At 44.8% G+C, this 17,718-nt stretch overlaps 1 protein-coding gene across 2 annotated transcripts; it reads right to left on the bottom strand.

The window, feature by feature from the left end:
• Positions 1–5,325: 5,325 nt before the first annotated feature.
• Positions 5,326–17,718, bottom strand: C1H11orf97 (chromosome 1 C11orf97 homolog). 2 transcript variants are annotated; one of them, XM_048843302.2, is made up of 5 exons: positions 17,584–17,715; positions 16,279–16,586; positions 15,270–15,374; positions 6,688–6,813; positions 5,326–5,485 (listed from the first exon to the last, which is right to left on the bottom strand). In XM_048843302.2, the coding sequence occupies exons 2-5, from the start codon at positions 16,433–16,435 to the stop codon at positions 5,481–5,483; spliced, it is 393 nt and encodes a 130-aa protein (XP_048699259.1). In that variant the 5' UTR covers positions 16,436–16,586; positions 17,584–17,715; the 3' UTR covers positions 5,326–5,480. The 2 variants fall into 2 exon arrangements, with proteins under 2 accessions (XP_048699259.1, XP_048699268.1); XM_048843311.2 differs by lacking the exon at positions 16,279–16,586 and having other exon boundaries at positions 17,584–17,718.

Below are 17,718 nucleotides of genomic sequence, written 5' to 3'. Positions count from 1 at the left end.
TTGGTCTGACCCAGTGTGGCTGCTCTTATGTCCTTATGTTAAATAGATTGAGCGTAGATGGAAGTGGGGTTTGGGCTTGAGCCTGAATCTGAGCCTGGGCTTACATTGCAGTGTGGCTACACCCTTTTATGCTTTTGAAAATGTTACCCATGGTAAATAACCATGCTCTAAGTCAGCGGTTCTCAAACTTTAGCAACCTGAAGACCCCCATTTTGATTTTAAAAATTGTGGCGACCCCCAAGCCCTGACTCAGCCCCGGGCCCCACTCCCACTCCATCTCTTCCCCCAAGGCCCCGCCACACCTCTTCCTGCCCCCCGATCACTCCATCCCCCATCCCTCCATCGCTAGCTCTCCCCCACCCTTGCTCACTTTCACCAGGCTGGGGCAGGGGATTGGGGTGCAGGAGGAGGTGCAGGGTGCAGGCTCTGGAAAGAAGTTGGGGTGTGGGAGGGGGTGCAAGGTGTGGGCTTTGGGAGTTTGGGTGCAGGAGGTGGGTGCAGGCTCTGGGAGGGAGTTCAGGTGCAGGAGGAGGTGTGGGGTGCAGGCTCTAGGTGCGGGATGTGGGCTCTGGGCTGGGACATGGGTTTCGGGTGTGGGAGGGGGTGAGCGGTGCGGTTCTGGGAGGGACTTTGGGTGTGGGAGAGGGTACGGGCTCTGGGAGGGAGTTTGGGTGCAGGAGGGGGTGAAGGGTGCAGGCTCTCGGCTGGGGCAGGGGATTGGGGAGCGGGAGGGGGTGAGGAGTGGCACTTACCTCAGGTGGCTCCCGAAAGCAATCAGCACATCCCCCTGGCAGCAGCTTCTAGGTGGGGAGAGCAGGGGGTCTCCGCGTGCTGCCCCTGTCCACAGGCACCGCCCCTGCAGCTCCCATTTGCTTCAGTTCCCAGCCAATGGGAGTTGCGGAGTTGGTGCTGGGGCAGTGTGAAGAGACCCCCTGCCTTCCCACCCCAGGGGCTGCAGGGACATAGCGGCTGCTTCTGGGAGCGGTGTGGAGCCAGGACAGGTAGGGAGCCTGCCTTAGCCCCACTGCACCGCCAGACCTTTAGTGGCTAAAATCTCCCGGTTTGGCTTCAGTAGCCTCTGGGAGATAGACGGTGGGAGAGGAGTTGAGGGAGGGAGGGAGGGAGGGAGGAGTTGATCAGTGGGGTCTGCGGAACCCCTGGAGTTCCCTAGGGGACACCCAGGGGTCCAAGGACCCCAGTTTGAGAAACACTGCTATAGGCTGATCTCTTTCCCATCTGTACCATACCAGTGACTACCATACATAGAATCATAGGACTGTAAGGGACCTCAAGATGTCATCTAGTCCAGTACCCTACACTCTCGGCAGGACTAATTATTATCTAGACCAGTGCTATTCACTATTTCTGAAGTGGGGGCCACTTTGGCAAAAAAACCTTCAATGTGAAAGACACATGGGGTGGGGCCGAGGGGTTCGGAGTGTGAGAGGTGGCCCAGTGTAGGGCAGAGGGTGGGGTGCGGGCGTGAGGGCTTTGGCTGGGGGTGAAGGCTCTAGGGTGGAGCTGGGGATGAGGGGTTCAGGGAGCAGGAGAGGGTTCAGGGCTGGGTCAGAGGGTTGGGATGCTGGGGTGAGGGCTGTGGGGTGGGGCCAGGGATGCAGGGTTCAGGGTGCAGGAGGGGGTTCAGGGCTGGGGTAGAGGGTTGGGATGCTGGGGTGAGGGCTGTGGGTGGGGCCAGGGATGTGGGGTTCAGGGTGCAGGAGGAGGCTAAGGGCTGGGGCAGAGGGTTTGGATGCGGGGGTGCTGGCTCTGGGATGGGGCTGCGGATGAGGATTTTGGGGCGTAGGCAGGCTGCTCCGGGGCTGGGGCCTCAGGATTCCCCTAGCCCTCTCTCTGCTGGCAGGCAGCATGGGAGCTCCCACCCACCTCCTACCTCTCTCCTCTCCAGGTTCCTGCTGTGTTGCCCTTTAGAGCTGCTGCACAGCTATTTATAGCCTGTTGTGGGGCCACGCAGCTTAGAGGGAACTTAGGGAGCTGTGTTTCGGGTCAATGGGAGCCGCCACTGGCTCACAGGCCTTGCAATGAAGACCCCTGATCTAGACCATCCCTGACTGGTGTTTGTCGAAGCTTCTCTTAAAAAACTCCAATGACGGAGATCCCACAACCTCCTGAGCCAGTTTATTCCAGTGCTTCACCACCCTGACAGCTAGAAAGTTTTTCCTAATGTCCAACCTAAACTGCCCTGACTGCAATTTAACCCCATTGCTTCTAGTCCTGTCCTCAGAGGTTAAGGAGCACAGTTTTTCTCCCTCTTCCTTGTAACAACCTTTTAGGTACTTGAAAACTGTTATCATGGCCCCTTCTCAGTCTTCTCTTCTCCAGACTAAACAAACCCATTTTTTTCAATCTTCCCTCATAGGTCATGTTTTCTAGACCTTTAATCATTTTTTTTTTTTTGCTCTTCTCTGGACTCTCTCCAATTTGTCCAAACTTTCCTGAAATGTGGCACCTAGAACTGAATACAATATTCCAGTAAAGACCTAATCAGTGTGGAGTAGAGCACAAGAATTACTTCTCGTCTTCTTACAACAATCCTGCTAATACATCCCAGAACAATATTTGCTTGTTTTGCAACAGCGTTACACTGTTGACTCATATTTAGCTTGTGGTCCACTACGACCCCCAGATCCCTTTCCGCAGTACTCCTTCCTAGGCAGTCATTTCCCGTTTTGTATGTGTTCAACTGATAGCTCCTTGCTAAGTGGAGTACTTTGCAGTGCCCTTATTGAATTTCATCCCATTTACTTCAGACCAAAGACAGGAGTTGCAGAGGGAGCAAAGTAACAGGAATGAAAGATGATTTTGTCAGCAGTTTTTTGGCTGGATTAAGGGTGGGCCAGATTAGTATGGAAAAGACCCAAGGTGATGTGGACGTGGATGATTAATATGGCTGTTGGGTAAAAAGGAAGACTGTTCATATGGAATTTAGCACTCGTCAGTGTGAAATGAAGACAATAACAACTCTGCTCTTAGAAAAGAGGCAAATTTTCATGTTTGGTTCATTATTATGTTAACTGATGGTTTTAAGGGTGTATCCTCAGCAAGACCGTGGCAGCTGCATGTGCCCAGCACCTCTCAGGATCAGGCCACATGAAAGGTATGGACTAGCAGCCTGCACAAAGTATGAGGAGCCAGGAACTCCTGAGCTCCAGCTCCCTCATCGACCTCAGGCAAGTCACTTAACCCCCATGCCTCAGTTTGCCCATCTGTAAAATGAAAATAATATTTGCTTACTTCACAAGTGTGTTGTGAGAATACTTGTGAAGTTCTCTGAAGATGAAAACTCTGGGATAAGGGCTAAAGGTTATTCAACCTGGACTAAACTGTGACACAAGTAGTTGGGAATATGCTGTAACTGTTCCTATCAATAAGTAATGGATTTCTCATTAACCATTTCTTTTTACCTCACTGTAATAATGCCTAAAGGCTGCAGTTAATGGATTTATTATTTCTGGGTTCCCTGGTGCCCATTTCTATTCTCTTTAACACCAGAATAACTTTGCTGTGTAAATATTAGACATTATGGGGGGGTGGTTATGTTCAACCTTTATTAAATGAGGATCTTGATTCACAATATTTTAATTTTGGGCCTACAAGATGCTGCCATCAATAAATGAGCCCAGACAAAGGAGGTTAAAACACTTGTCAATTGTTTTATAATCTTGCTGTGGGGATTGGTATCACTTTACAGTAAAATTGCCAGAAAGAGGGCCAAAAATACCAGCATTAACTACACTTTACCCTCAAACACATTTCACTGTTCACACGTGGCAAAGGCATCTTGTATTGTGGAGTTGTGCTGGCCAAGATACATGCAGGTTTCCTTTCAGCTCAGAGATGGATGTTACATTTATATCAGGTGACTAAGAAATATAACGTTAAGTAACAACTGAGCAGAACAGTGAGCCCAACACTTTAGATGGGCAGGCCTACATTTTCAGAAGTGACTAGTGATTTGGAGCGGCCAACTGGAGAGACCAAAAAAGGCTCAGATTTTGACAGGGCAGGTGCTCAGCGTTTTGTGAAAACCAAGTCCCTCTAAGGTGTCTCAAGTTGGACACCCAAAACCTATTTGCTTTTGAAAATTCAGGCCACAGGACAAATGTCAAGGAAAGACAATAAAATATAGCAGCAGTAATATATACAAGAAATTCACTAATGTCTGCATTGTAGGTATCTCTTCTTGATTCTCCCTCTCTTCCACTTCTTACCACCTCCTTTTCTCTCTTCTTTTATCCATTTTATTGCTTCTCCTTCATTTCTATTTAATTTTCTTATTTGAATCTTTCCTTCCCCTGAAAAGCAGCATCTCCCTCTCCTTCTTTGCCTCTCTCCTATTTGCCCCGTTCTGTTATCTACCCTGCTTGTTCTCCCTAGGTTGCCTCTGTCCCCTTATTCCTCCTCTTCTGCTCTTTCCTACTTTGGCCTCCCTTGTCTCTCTGTTCCTTCTTGCTTCTCCCCTATATTGCATGGTCTCCGGATGGTCCTCCTCTCTCTCCTTCCCCTCGTCCCATTCTTTCCCATGAATTTTCCCTGTCTCTCTACCCCCAGGATATTTGCCTGTTCCCTCACACCTCTGGTTTCCATTCTTTTGCCCCCTCCCTCTTTTTCCTGGGGATCCCCTTATTCCTCCATTAAATTTCTCAGGCTCCTTGCCTATGCCCCTTATTTTTCAACCTTGCCCCATTACTCTAGTCTGTGTCCAGTTCCTCTCTTCTCTACCCTAGGATCTCACCAGCTTCTCTTTCCCCCAACTTGAGCATTCCTCCAGTCGCTCTCAGGTGAAAGGGAGTGTACAGCTGGTGCTGTCATTGCTGTATGTATGTGTGAAGGGGGATGTGTTGGTGAGCATGAGAGCTGAAGCCAGATCACATAGTATTGGGATAACTATCAGCTGTGGGTGTGATTTTTTACTGAACTAGCTATACCAGTATAACCTATAGTGTGGACACAGTTATACCAGTATAAAGGTGTCTTATATCACTATTGCTTATTCCCCAGCCCCTTCCCATATGGGAAAAAGCTCTACTGGGATAAGCACTTTATATGTCTATAACTGCATCCACACTAGGGGAAATGTGCCACTTTAACTATACTGCTACAATTTTTCTATGTAGACAAGACCTTAGTACAAGATCATTTGCCCAATATGTTAATTTGAGGTAAAAAAACATCAATAAACCTGAGTGACTGATCTTTACCTGCCAATGCCTGCAAATAGACAGGTTTGGCAATCAAGCCTTTGCACATTCAACACCTTCTAGCTACAGCGCTCTGTAGTTAGAGCTGATCAGGTGCCAATACAGATGGCTTTATTATTTTATTGTACAAAATATAATACACAGTCTATATCATGGTACTTTGAGTTTGCTGGAACAAAATAATCGTAGGCTTGGTAACACATGGAGGTGCCTGCCCTGACCCATGTCCTCCAGAAAGGGAGAAGTTGCTTTTCATTGGAGCTATCCTAGAGGGAAAAAATATATGGAAACAACAGAAATTAGTACAGATTTTACTTGGCAGGGGATATTTTTAAACAGCCTTTGCCTCAGAATTCTAGCACATTTTATATTTGTAAGGAAGCAGGACAAGACAAAGCAAGCACAGGGTGTTGAAATCCACTGTGGAGCAGTGCACACAGCAAAGCATGCAACCTTTGAGGGAAGGAGAATAACCGTGGAGGTTGGGGAGAAATAAGGTGTAGATACTGTGTGTAAGCCAACAATTTATGGGCCCCCCAAAAATGAGTTCTTATGGGATCGATAATAGGTTAATCACAGAATCACATGCCCGGGCAGGAGGAGAGAGCTGCTACAGAAGAGCTGAAGCAAGTCCTGCCTGGAGTGCCCACTCCCCAGCCTGGTGAAGAGGAGCCCCACTTAACCACACAGTATGCAGAGAGTATGAACTCTGCATGGTCCCCCTGGCCCTAGCAGCACTGCCCTGACAGAGCTTATAAACTCTGTATGCCCCTGAGCTTGGCAGCTTTCTCCCCACCACAAAGTCTACAAATTCCTCAGGAAGAGAGCTGCTGGGCATAGTGAGCATGCTATGCTGATAGCTGGGAGAGGACAGGCCCATCGGACTGAAGAGGCCCCTTGGGGATTGTAAGGGAAAAGAGAAACCTCCCCAAGCTGCCCACTACCCTCCCAACATACAAAGAAGGAAATGACCGAGATCTCACCCCAACCTCGTATCTCCCCAATGGGAGATGTGCAGAGGAAGGGGGTCACAGCATTCCAAGACCTGCAGAAAACTCTGAATCCCACGAAGAGAGGAAAGCAAGTGTGACTCAGGAGCCACATAGAGCTATTAAGAGCCACCCACCAACATGAATAAAAAGTAAGTATTCTACATCTTCAAGCAAAGTCCTTAGCACATGAGCTTAAGGAGACTCAATAAAGCAGCACTAAGCAACTTTCCCATGTAGGGTCTGCAACCCAGTGCCCTGCTATTTGCTGAAGGAAAAGAAGAGGTTGTTGATCTGTTAAAAAATGCCAAGATGCTATGGTGATGGGGGCCATATAGGTACCTAGGTAAATAGAATAAAACCAAGCAAGGTACAATTGCTATCTGTTTAATAGGTTTGTAGTGTATTATAAAACAGTGTCATCCTAATATTGCAAAATGAGGTGTTACAGTTGAAATCTACTGATTACTGTCTCTTACTTCTTATTCCTCCGTGCCTGGAATAGTACTTGGGCTGTGAAAGTAAAGTGTTTCTGTTCTGTGATGTTGGCTTCAAGCCTCCCATGGAGAAATTTCTTTTCAAGCTCCATATTCCTTCCAGAGCCACTGTTAAAAATGTATTAGAACAATACCATTAAAATGGATTATTCTAGCTTGGTTTGTTTTACTTTTCACCTAGGCTGCTGTAAAAGAATTAATATAAACCACTTTTAAAACAAATATCTTTGGTCAACGTAATGAACAGAAACAAGATAATTTACTAGAAACAGACGAACACTACACAAAAGATATAGCACACAATTTACTTAACATACTTTAATTTTCTAACATTTTAGATCAACAGTTATTGAATTTAAGGTTTTCATTAACTCCTTCCCGAAACAACACCAAGAGAAGCTCTACAAACTCATCCTCCAAGAACCCACACGAGGGACCTTCTACCAGCCATGGCACTCTTACTAAGGAATATAGGGACTCATAGAAACCATCCTCAAACCACTCACCATACCAAGGCCCAGCTTCCTCCAGGACATAACCAACTTCCGCCACAAATGCTGCAACGTTAATAACCTACCTCAGTACACCATCCTTGCCGCCATGGATCTCACTTCCCTATATGTCAACATCCCTCACAATGACAGCATAGCTGTTTGCCTCACATATTTACAAGACAATAGACAACTCTGGGCTATCCACCCCAAACACATCACTAAACTCATCCATTTCATCCTCATCCATAACAATTTTTACATTCAACAACAAACACGTTGTCCATAACATGGGAACAGCCAGAGGTACGAGGATGGCTCCCCAATATGCCAACCTCTTCTTGGGCCACCTTGAAGAAGAATTTCTGGGCAAATGCACCACAAACCAATAATATACTTGAGATACACTGATGATATTTTCATCCTCTGAAGAGATGACTTAAACTCCCTCATAGATTTCCATCACAACTTCAACAGTCATCACCAGTCCATTAAACTCTCTCTAGAACACTCCCATACCAGCATCAACTTCCTAGACACCATGATCAGCTTCAACAATGGAACCCTACAGATAACTATATATAAGAAACTCACAGATCACCACACCTACCTTCATAGATCCAGTAACCACCCCAAACACACCAAGAAATCTGTTATCTACAGCCAGACACTCAGATACCACAGAATATGCTCTGAGGAGAAAGTCCAGGATATACTCCTTAAAATACTCAAAACTACCTTCAACAACCAAGGACACTCCACCAGAGAAGTAGATTACATCAGGGAATGGGTCCCCCAAATACCCGAAGAGAATCTGCTTCAATACAAAAATAAAATCCCTTCTGACCACATACTACTAGTTGCCACCTACCACCCCACACTGGAATCCACACGCAGTATAATAAGGCTAAGATTTTGTCATGGGTATTTTTAGTAAAAGTCACAGACAGGACGCAGGCAATAAACAATAAATCATGGAAGCCCGAACCCCGCAACCTGGCGCCAACAGCCTGAGCCCTGCTGTGCAGGGCTGAAGTTATGGAGGTCATGCAAAATCACGGAATCTGTGACCTCCATGACCAACTCACAGTCTTAGTGTATCATCAAACAACTATCAACCCATACTTGATGGGGATCCTATCATGAAAGACACACCAATTCAAAGGGGCAGCAGACCCTGCCAGAACAACAGATGCAAAACCTGCAGACATATCTCCACTACTATAATGATCAACACCCCCTACAAAACACTTTTCAAGATCCATGGTCCTACACATGCCTATCACAACATGTGGTGTCAGAGGTGCTGGAAAAAATTGTATAGTGGGGGTGCTGAGAGCCATTGAACCAAACAGTAAATGATGGAAACCACTTCAAGCCAAGGGGTGCAGCAGCACCCTCAGTTCCAGCACCTATGTGTGGCATCCCTCATCCAGTGCACTAAATGCCAAAATAGCAACTCTGTGTGTGAAACCAGACAATCATTATGCTCTGGAATAAATTTACACAGGAAAGAATTAAAAGACAACAACAAACCTTTTGTTAAAACACAAAAACGCCCTGTGGGTGAACTCTATATCTGACCTATCAGCCCTCATCCTCAAAAGAAACCTGCACAACACTTTCAAAAGACGAGGCTGGGAGCTAAAATTCATTACTCAATTGGACACCAAAAATCATGAATTGAACAGAGATGCTGGATTTATGGCTTATTACAACAATCTGTAGCCCACTAACCCCCTCTTTTTGTCCTATGACTGCAGAGATTGTTAACGGGCCACTCTAGCTTGAATGGTCCCTTATACTATGTGCTAACTACCTATGCTAAACACTCTATTCCACCTGGCATTTTGCTGTGACTCTGGGAGTTCCTTTCCCAGTCCTGAAGAAGAGTTCTGTGTGGCTTGATAGCTTGTCTCTCAGGACAAGCCTACACTTAAAACACTGCATCAGCGCATCTTTGCCGATGCAGTTGCGCCACTGTAGCACTTTAATGAAGACGCTCTACACCGACAGGACAGAGCTCTCCTGTCAGCATGGTTAATCCACCTCCCTGAGAGGCGGTAGTTATGTCCGCAGGAGAAGCTCTCCCACCGACATAGTGCTGTCTGCATGGAGGATAAAAATCAGTATAACTACGTCACTCAGGAGAGTGGATTTTTCATACCCCATAGCGATACAGCTATACCGATATAGGTATGTAGCGCAGACCAGACCTCACCAACAGAAGTTGGTTCAATATACGATATTACCTCACCCACCTTGTCTCCCTACCAATGGTAACTTTCAATTCCAAGTGTGCTGGTGATTTATGTTACAATAGAAACAGTGCCTTTCTATATCTCCTCCCATTTAAGGATAAAGTCTTTTTATCAAAGATGATTGCCCACCCAGCCCCCTGAAAAATCAAGAGCTTCTACAGGAAATAGCAGGATGAGTGGGTGCAGACAGGAACAAGGTTTTTAAACAGACATTAACTCAGGTGCAAGCATATTTTAAAATAACAGAAAATTCAACTCTCCGTAAGCTTGGAGAGATTTTTGAAAAAGGAATAACTCATGTGGAAAGAGTTTTATTAATAGGAATTCAGACTGATTTTACCCTAGTACTGTGACGATATTAACGAGCATGTTGTAATGATTAAAGAAAAAGCCTTTTGTGATACTATGTATGAGGAGCAGGACACTATTACAATTAACTGTATAAGCCTATTAAAAACTAAGGATCCAGTCCCTTGTTATACAGTGCATTCTCAACCCACAGTGCAGTCAGTGGTAGTTGAGAACTCTCAGTACTTTCCTGGATCAGACCCTCTAATGGTCTTGTGCGGATTTAAATGCATTTTACTAGCCCCTGCCTGTTACATAATCAGACAGATATCTCATTAATATGTTCATTCAAACAACCATTTACATAAGGGAAGCGAATGTGTGGATTCTATTACAGAATGGGTGGATGGACCTGGTAGATATGCTGTAAAAGCAGACTTCCTGGATGAACTAAGTAGGTATGGTAGATTCATCAAATAATTTTAAAACTAATGTTCACCCCAAAAATAACACATTGGTTTTAATATTTGTGCAAATATTTGATTAAAATGTACTGAAGGTACAATCTTACACCCGCAGGGAGATGTGCTGAATGACCTACATGGCCTTTTCCATCTCTAACATCAATGATTTTATGCTACCTAACATTTCACAGCTAGACAGCAATATTGCTAGATAACAGTGTGGTGCTCTCAGTCAGCTGGAAAACATTCAAAATCTCACTAACGTTTAAAAGGCAGGTAAAGGAGGCGTTGAAAGGGATTAAGTAAAAATGTGGAAGAACAATAAAGAGGTTTATATTTATTATGTGGTGACTCAAAGTCCTGTAGGTGCAGATTCGTTCACCTTACTAGAAACTGCTCTTGCATTCACTGGGAGTTTGGCCAAATCTGCGATTGCCCATTGAGCAGGAAAAAACAGCCTGAGAGAACAGATTGCAAAAAGGAACTATTTAAGCTTCATTTATCAATAATCCTTCACATCAGCTACCAGTCAGAGCTGCTGGGTTTAGCTGTAGGAATACATAGTCATGAAACAACTCTAATATAAAGGTTAAACAATAATTAAATAAGCAAACAAAAAATATGCTGAGATGCCTTTCAGTGTAGTCAATGGAGATTTCAAAAGCAATTTAATAATGAAAAGCCAGTTAGTGACATCAGCTAAAAAATGTTCCAAGAATGTTTCAGTGGGATCTGCCAAACACCCTCCTTCCTTATTCCCAATCTGGTATATTACTATGGATCTTTTTAAACTGCAATGTGATCCTCTCATGCCTTGAGGGCAAAATCTTGCCCTTCTAGCCCACCCGAAACTCACACTGACTTCAATGGAATATTGAGTATGTATGCAAGGAATGCAAGATTGGATCTTGAGTCTGCAAGTTAGTGGTCTCACTCTCTTTGTCCAAAGACCATTGCAATGTTGCATAATAAGGACTTGGTAGGAGTCAGGAACTCTTGCCCCAAAGCCTCCATTCAGGGTGGAGGATGTATGTTTGTTCTTCACAGAAAGGGAATTTAAGGTATATTGGGAACACACAAGATTAATGTTTAGCAACCAAACTGCATGGTAGGAGAGTTGAAAACATAGCCTCTCATGTTTTCACTGGAAAAAAGGTTGTGTTTTTACACTGCGATAGCCATCTGAGTGTAAAATCCTAGTGGAGACAAAGCACTGTAGTTTTAACTCAATATAGCTAGTTCTCAAGGGGGTGTATTGACCCTGAGTAGCTATATTGGTATAGCTATAGGTAAAACTACCTATGTCATGTCTCCATTAGGATTTTACATTGAGATAGCTTTCGCAATGTAAAAAAACACACCTTTTTTGCAGTGACGATAAAACCTGAGTTACAGTGAATCTAGAGGGGTGTAATTTACATATTCAAGGGGTGGGAAGATGGAGGATACTTCTTAGACTTACCTCTGAATTTAGCTTTTGGTCACATACAAGCTTGGCACAATAATTTTGATGGATAATATCAATATTTGTTTTTAAGCATGTTTTTATTTTTATGGATTTGAATTTTCACAGCTGCAGGAAATCCTGGGCCAGATCACATAATAATTATTTAATGACAGTAAACATTGAGATTCAAAAAGCTAATGCTTTATAGAAGGGCTGTCAATTAATTGCAGTTAACTCAAGTAATTAACACAAAACAAATTAACTAGATTAAAAAAATAGTTGTGATTAATTGCAGTTTTAATAGCACTGTTAAATTAGTATTCTATTATTGTTTATTATAAATATTTTGGATGCTTTTCTACATTTTCAAATATATTGATTTCAATTACAACACAGAATACAAAGTGTACAGTGCTCACTTTATATTATTATATCGATTACAAATATTTGCTCTGTAAAAACATAAACAAAAGAAATAGAATTTTTTCAATTCACCTCATACAAGTATTATAGTGCAATCTCTTTATCGTGAAAGAGCAACTTACAAATGTAGACTTTTCTGTTACAAAGCTGTGCTCAAAAACAAAACAATGTAAAACTTGAGAGCCTACAAGTCCACTCAGTCCTACTATTTGTTCAACCAATTGCTAAGACAAACAAGTTTGTTTACATTTATGGGAGATAATGCTGCCCACTTCTTATTTATAGTATCACCTGAACGTGAGAACAGTGATGCTTGTTAAAAAAAAATAATGAAGTCATAAATATAAAGGGAAGGGTAACCACCTTTCTGTATACAGTGCTATAAAATCCCTCCTGGCCAGAGGCAAAACCCATTCACCTGTAAAGGGTTAAGAAGCTAAGGTAACCTAGTTGGCACCTGACCCAAAATGACCAATGAGAGGACAAAATTCTTTCAAATCTGGAGCAGGGGGAACAAAGGGTCTTCTATCTGTGTGATGCTTGTTCCGGGAACAGATCAGGAATGCAGACTTACAACTCCTGTTAATGACAGGTTTCAGAGTAACAGCCGTGTTAGTCTGTATTCGCAAAAACAAAAGGAGTACTTGTGGCACCTTAGAGACTAAACAATTTATCTGAGCATAAGCTTTCATGAGCTACAGCTCACTTCATCGGGTGACTCCGATGCTTCGTGGTTTTACCCACATTCTGCCATATATTTCATGTTATGGAAGCCTCAGATGACAGCCCAACATATGTTGCTCAATTTAAGAACACTTTCACCGCAGATTTGACAAAATACAAAGAAGGTACCAATGTGAGATTTCTAAAGATAGCTACAGCATGCAACCCCATGTTTAAGAAGCTGAAATGCCTTCCAAAATCTGAGAGGGATGAGGTGTGGAACATGTTGTCGGAAGTCTTAAAAGAGCAATACTCCGAAACTACAGTATCCAAACCACCAACAAAGAAAATCAACTGTCTGTTGGTGGCATCTGAGTCAGATGCCGAAAATGAAGGTGCGTCGGTTCGCACTGCTTTGGATCGTACCAAGTAGAACACACCTGTTCTCACTTTCAGGTGACATTGTAAATAAGAACCAGACAGCATCTTTAGAAATCTCCCCCAAGATGATTTTTTTAATGAGCACCATCAGCATGGAAGCATGTCCTCTGGAATGGTGGTCGAAGCACGAAGGGGCATGCGAATGTTTAGGCATATCTGGCACGTAAATACCTCGCAACACCGGCTACTACAATGCCATGCAAATGACTGTTCTCACTTTCAGGTGGCATTATAAATAAGAAGCGGGCAGCATTAATCATCTACAAATATAAACAAACTCATTTGTCTTAGCTATCGGATGAATAAGTAGCGGACTGAGTGGATTTGTAGGCTCTAAAGTTTTACATTGTTTTGGTTTTGAATGCAGTTATGTAAAAAAAAAAAAAATAAAATAATTCCACATTTGTAAGTTACACTTCCACAATAAAGAGATTGCACTATAGTACTTGTATGAGGTGAACTGAAAAATACTATCTTTTATCTTTTTTACAGTGCAAATGTCTGTAATAGAAATAATAAAATAAGCACTGTACACTTTGTATGCTGTGTTGTAATTGAAAACGATATTATTTGAAAAGAAAGAAAAACATCCAAATATAATTAAATTGGTATTCTATTATTAACAGTGCAATTAAAACTGTAATTAATTGTAACTATTTTTTCATCTTGTGATTAATTGCAATTTTTTAAAATCGTTTGACAGCCCTATTTTATAGGTGTTAAAAAACAAATTGTCAACATCATATATCAAAATATTCAAAGTAAATATTCTTAAATCAAACTCTTATCTATTACCATTATCTTACTTTGCCTATAGGTAAATTTTGCTTATTATTAATGGAATTATTTTTATCAGTTTCTGTATGTACAGTGGAATCAACATTTATGGATAAAAATCTAATCTTTTAAAACCAAGTCCTATATCAAAAGGAAAAGTACAGTATAACAGTAGCATAAGTGAAACCTATCCAGAAAATGATTGTTACAGAAGCACCCTCTTTATGTGATATACAATCACTAGCAGCGCTAAAACAGGATGCTACAGAAGAAACAGTAGCCTTGTTTGTGCAGGACAATTTTAGTCTCAAATGATGGGATTTGGGAAACTCTATTAATAGACTCAGGGAGACACAAATCAAGGCTGGAGAGATCTTAAACAATAAAATAGCCACAAGGATATGTTTTTGAACATGTGACTTAAAAATAGACGGCTCATATGTTCTTAAAATGATTTTAACTAGGTATAGACCGAAGCATATTAATTGAAGAAAACGATACTCAAGGTATGTTTTGAGACCTGCCATAGGATTTATTTAAACACACTCTGGGTCTTATCCAGAAAGTACCATTGGGGCCATGCAAGCCCTAAAAAGTTGCTGCAGATCCTGGTTCTGTAGCAGTCTGATTTGCTCAATGGAAAGACTGAAATGTCATGGAAACCGATACACTGAAAATAACATTCATATCCCACGTGGCAAGTTGCAGAGCTGACTGGGAAGCAGAGATCTCTTTGCCTCTTGTAGTCTAGGTGTCATATTTTAAAACACTCTTCTGCCCCTTGTGATTACACTTCAAATGGGAATTCAAGAGTAGCATAAACCTCTTGCATGACCACAAGCAAATCAGACAAGTTCCTAAATCCATAGTCTGAGCAGCTGCAATTTAATTTCATAAAATATGGAGTTAGAAATATGCTGAACTCAGTGTTTAAGAAACAAAGGGAAAGAGCTATTTTCTCTGTGCAATGGTGTCAAGAAGGTAACATAGGTATATTTGCCACGAGAAAATTTGAGAAATATCAGGTTACTGAATCACATGGTCTTTTCCGGGTTCTATGTTGCATAATGTCAAGCTGATGAATTGCATGGACTTCTATGTACTCTGTATGTTCCCCAAGTTTTAGAATGATGGAACAAATAATGGGCCATAAGGATTTCTCCAAGTTCTGTACATTCCCATAAGGATGATAATCAACATCATGGCTTTGCTTTAATGAACTGACCTGGTTTTCAGCATACTCTCTCATCAGCATTTTAGATTCCATTTCCCAAACAAACACTTCTTATTTTCTGACTATAGAGATTACCTGCAGCTGGATGTTTAATTTGGCATCCATCTCTCCGAAAATAAAGCTCTTCTTCAAGTACTTCCTTAACTCTCTTAGGTGGCTCAACATATACAAATTTCTTCCCTGTTTGCAAAACATATTGCAAAAAATTGGTTACTTTAAAGCCCCAAACTGTTAATGTACATCTTGTTTTATCCTATTCTATTAGTGTTTTTAATACACCTTCCCACTTCTCATCATTTAGAGATATCCAGAGGTATGCAGTCAGATATTCCAAGCTTGGGTGGCACCATGGCTCCCAATATTATGGCCAAAGGGGAACTGTTTGCAAACCTTTGCAGGGTTCAGAAAGTGCAAGACTGTGCTTGGATTCACTGAACCACTGTGACATGGCACTGCAACTTTTGAGACTATGGTACAGTACATCTAAACTACAAACAGCAGCCTGTGGCAGTGAGTCTCGGAGTCCGAGGTCTACAGACTCGGGCTCATGCTACAGCGCTAAAAACAGCTATGTAGACATTGCAGCTTGTGCTAGAGCCCCTACCCCAATCCGCTCCCCAGGGCCTCTGTGAGCTGCAGTTATCTTTAGCACTGTATTGTGAGCTCAACGAGCCAGAGTCTGTAGACCTGGGCTCTGAGACTTGCTGTCATGGGCCACCATTTGCAGCGGACATGCACCATGACCCCGTGATGTTGTTCCAGCACATAGAGAACCCAGGGGAATGGCAGTGCAGGGTAAACGGGCAGGTCACACCCCTGCCCAAGGAAAAGACAGAGTCCTCGGCAGGGTGGGGATGTCTGAGACTCCCTGGTGAAGGCTACTGCTCACTACAGGGTGCGGATGGGGTAGGAAAAGACCCCCAGGAGGAAGAGTGAAGGGGCAGGAGAGACTACACAGGAATAGTGAGGTGCCCCTACAGGGAGATATGGGAAGACACCCTCAAGGAAAGGCACTGCAGGGAACGATGAGCTGGGAAGGGGGGAGACCACTAGAGCAGTAGTCTCCAAAGTGGGGTGCACACACCCCAGGGGGTGAGCCAGAGGATCCCAGGGGGCGCACAGCAGGAGGAGCGCTGCCGGACGGCACTTCGCCATTTTTTTTCTTCGGTAGCAGCTCTGCACGACTGCAGCAGGCCTTCCTCTCTGGCAGCACGCCCGCGACAGGTCTTCCCCTCTCCCATCTTCGGCGGCACACCTGCGGCAAGTGTTCCCCTCTGTGGTAAGTCTTCCCCTCTCCTTTCTTCGGCAGCACCGTGGGGGTGCACGATCCAAAAACTTTGGAGACCACTGCACTAGGGCAGTGGTCTTCAATCTTTTTTCATGTGCAGACCCCTAAAACATTTCAAATGGAGGTGTGGACCCCTTTGAAAATCTATTGTCTGTATATATAGCTGAACAGATTCAGTCAGTTTTCAGTCAAAGTCTTTCATGGAACCCTTAAACAGTCTGTGGACCATCAGGGGTTCATGGACCAAACGTTGAGAACGACTATACTAGGGAAAGGAAGATGATGGGTTGTTTGGGACCCCATGGGGAGGCAATCTCACCCACATTGAAGGGCTGGAAAAGATGGGGTGAGACACCCCGCACCTCCGAAGAGGGCTGGAGTGACACCACCAGGGCCAAGGCTGTGCCCACAGAGCAGGCAGTCCCACTTGAAGGGGGATGGATAGTGAGATGGGATTCCAGGGCAGGACAGTGCCCTTTGCAGGGGGAATGAATGGGACATGTGACCACAGGGGTGGGGCAGGGCACCAGCCCTGCTGGGGGATGGATGGGGAGATGAGACCCGACGGCAGGGCAGTGGATGGGAGCTGGGACCCGAGGACACGGCAGTGCCCCTGCAGGGGGATGGACGGGAGCCAAGACACACCAGGGCAGGGCAGTGCCCCTGCAGGGGGTGGACGGGAGCCAAGACACACCAGGGCAGGGCAGTGCCCCTGCAGGGGGTGGACGGGAGCCAAGACACACCAGGGCAGGGCAGTGCCCCTGCAGGGGGATGGACGGGAGCCAAGACACACCAGGGCAGGGCAGTGCCCCTGCAGGGGGTGGACGGGAGCCAAGACACACCAGGGCAGGGCAGTGCCCCTGCAGGGGGTGGACGGGAGCCAAGATACACCAGGGCAGGGCAGTGCCCCTGCAGGGGGTGGACGGGAGCCAAGATACACCAGGGCAGGGCAGTGCCCCTGCAGGGGGTGGACGGGAGCCAAGATACACCAGGGCTGGGCAGTGCCCCTGCAGGGGGATGGACGGGAGCCGGCCGGGACGCCCCAGGGCAGGGTTGGCGGGGCCACGGGACCCCAAGGCTGGGGGCGGCCCCACCACTCACAGGGCTGGCCGCAGTGGCCGCTCCCCGCCGGCTCCGCACAGACGCTGTTTCCCGCATCCCCGGCCGCCGGCTCCTGCTGGGGCTCCGCGGCCGCCTCCCTCATGCCACCGCCGCCGCCTCTGCCCCGGCTCTGCC

Source organism: Caretta caretta, chromosome 1 (genome assembly GCF_965140235.1).
Source record: "Caretta caretta isolate rCarCar2 chromosome 1, rCarCar1.hap1, whole genome shotgun sequence".
In the NCBI taxonomy this organism is placed as follows: domain Eukaryota; kingdom Metazoa; phylum Chordata; order Testudines; family Cheloniidae; genus Caretta; species Caretta caretta.
This window is presented reverse-complemented; position numbering and strand designations above follow the sequence as displayed.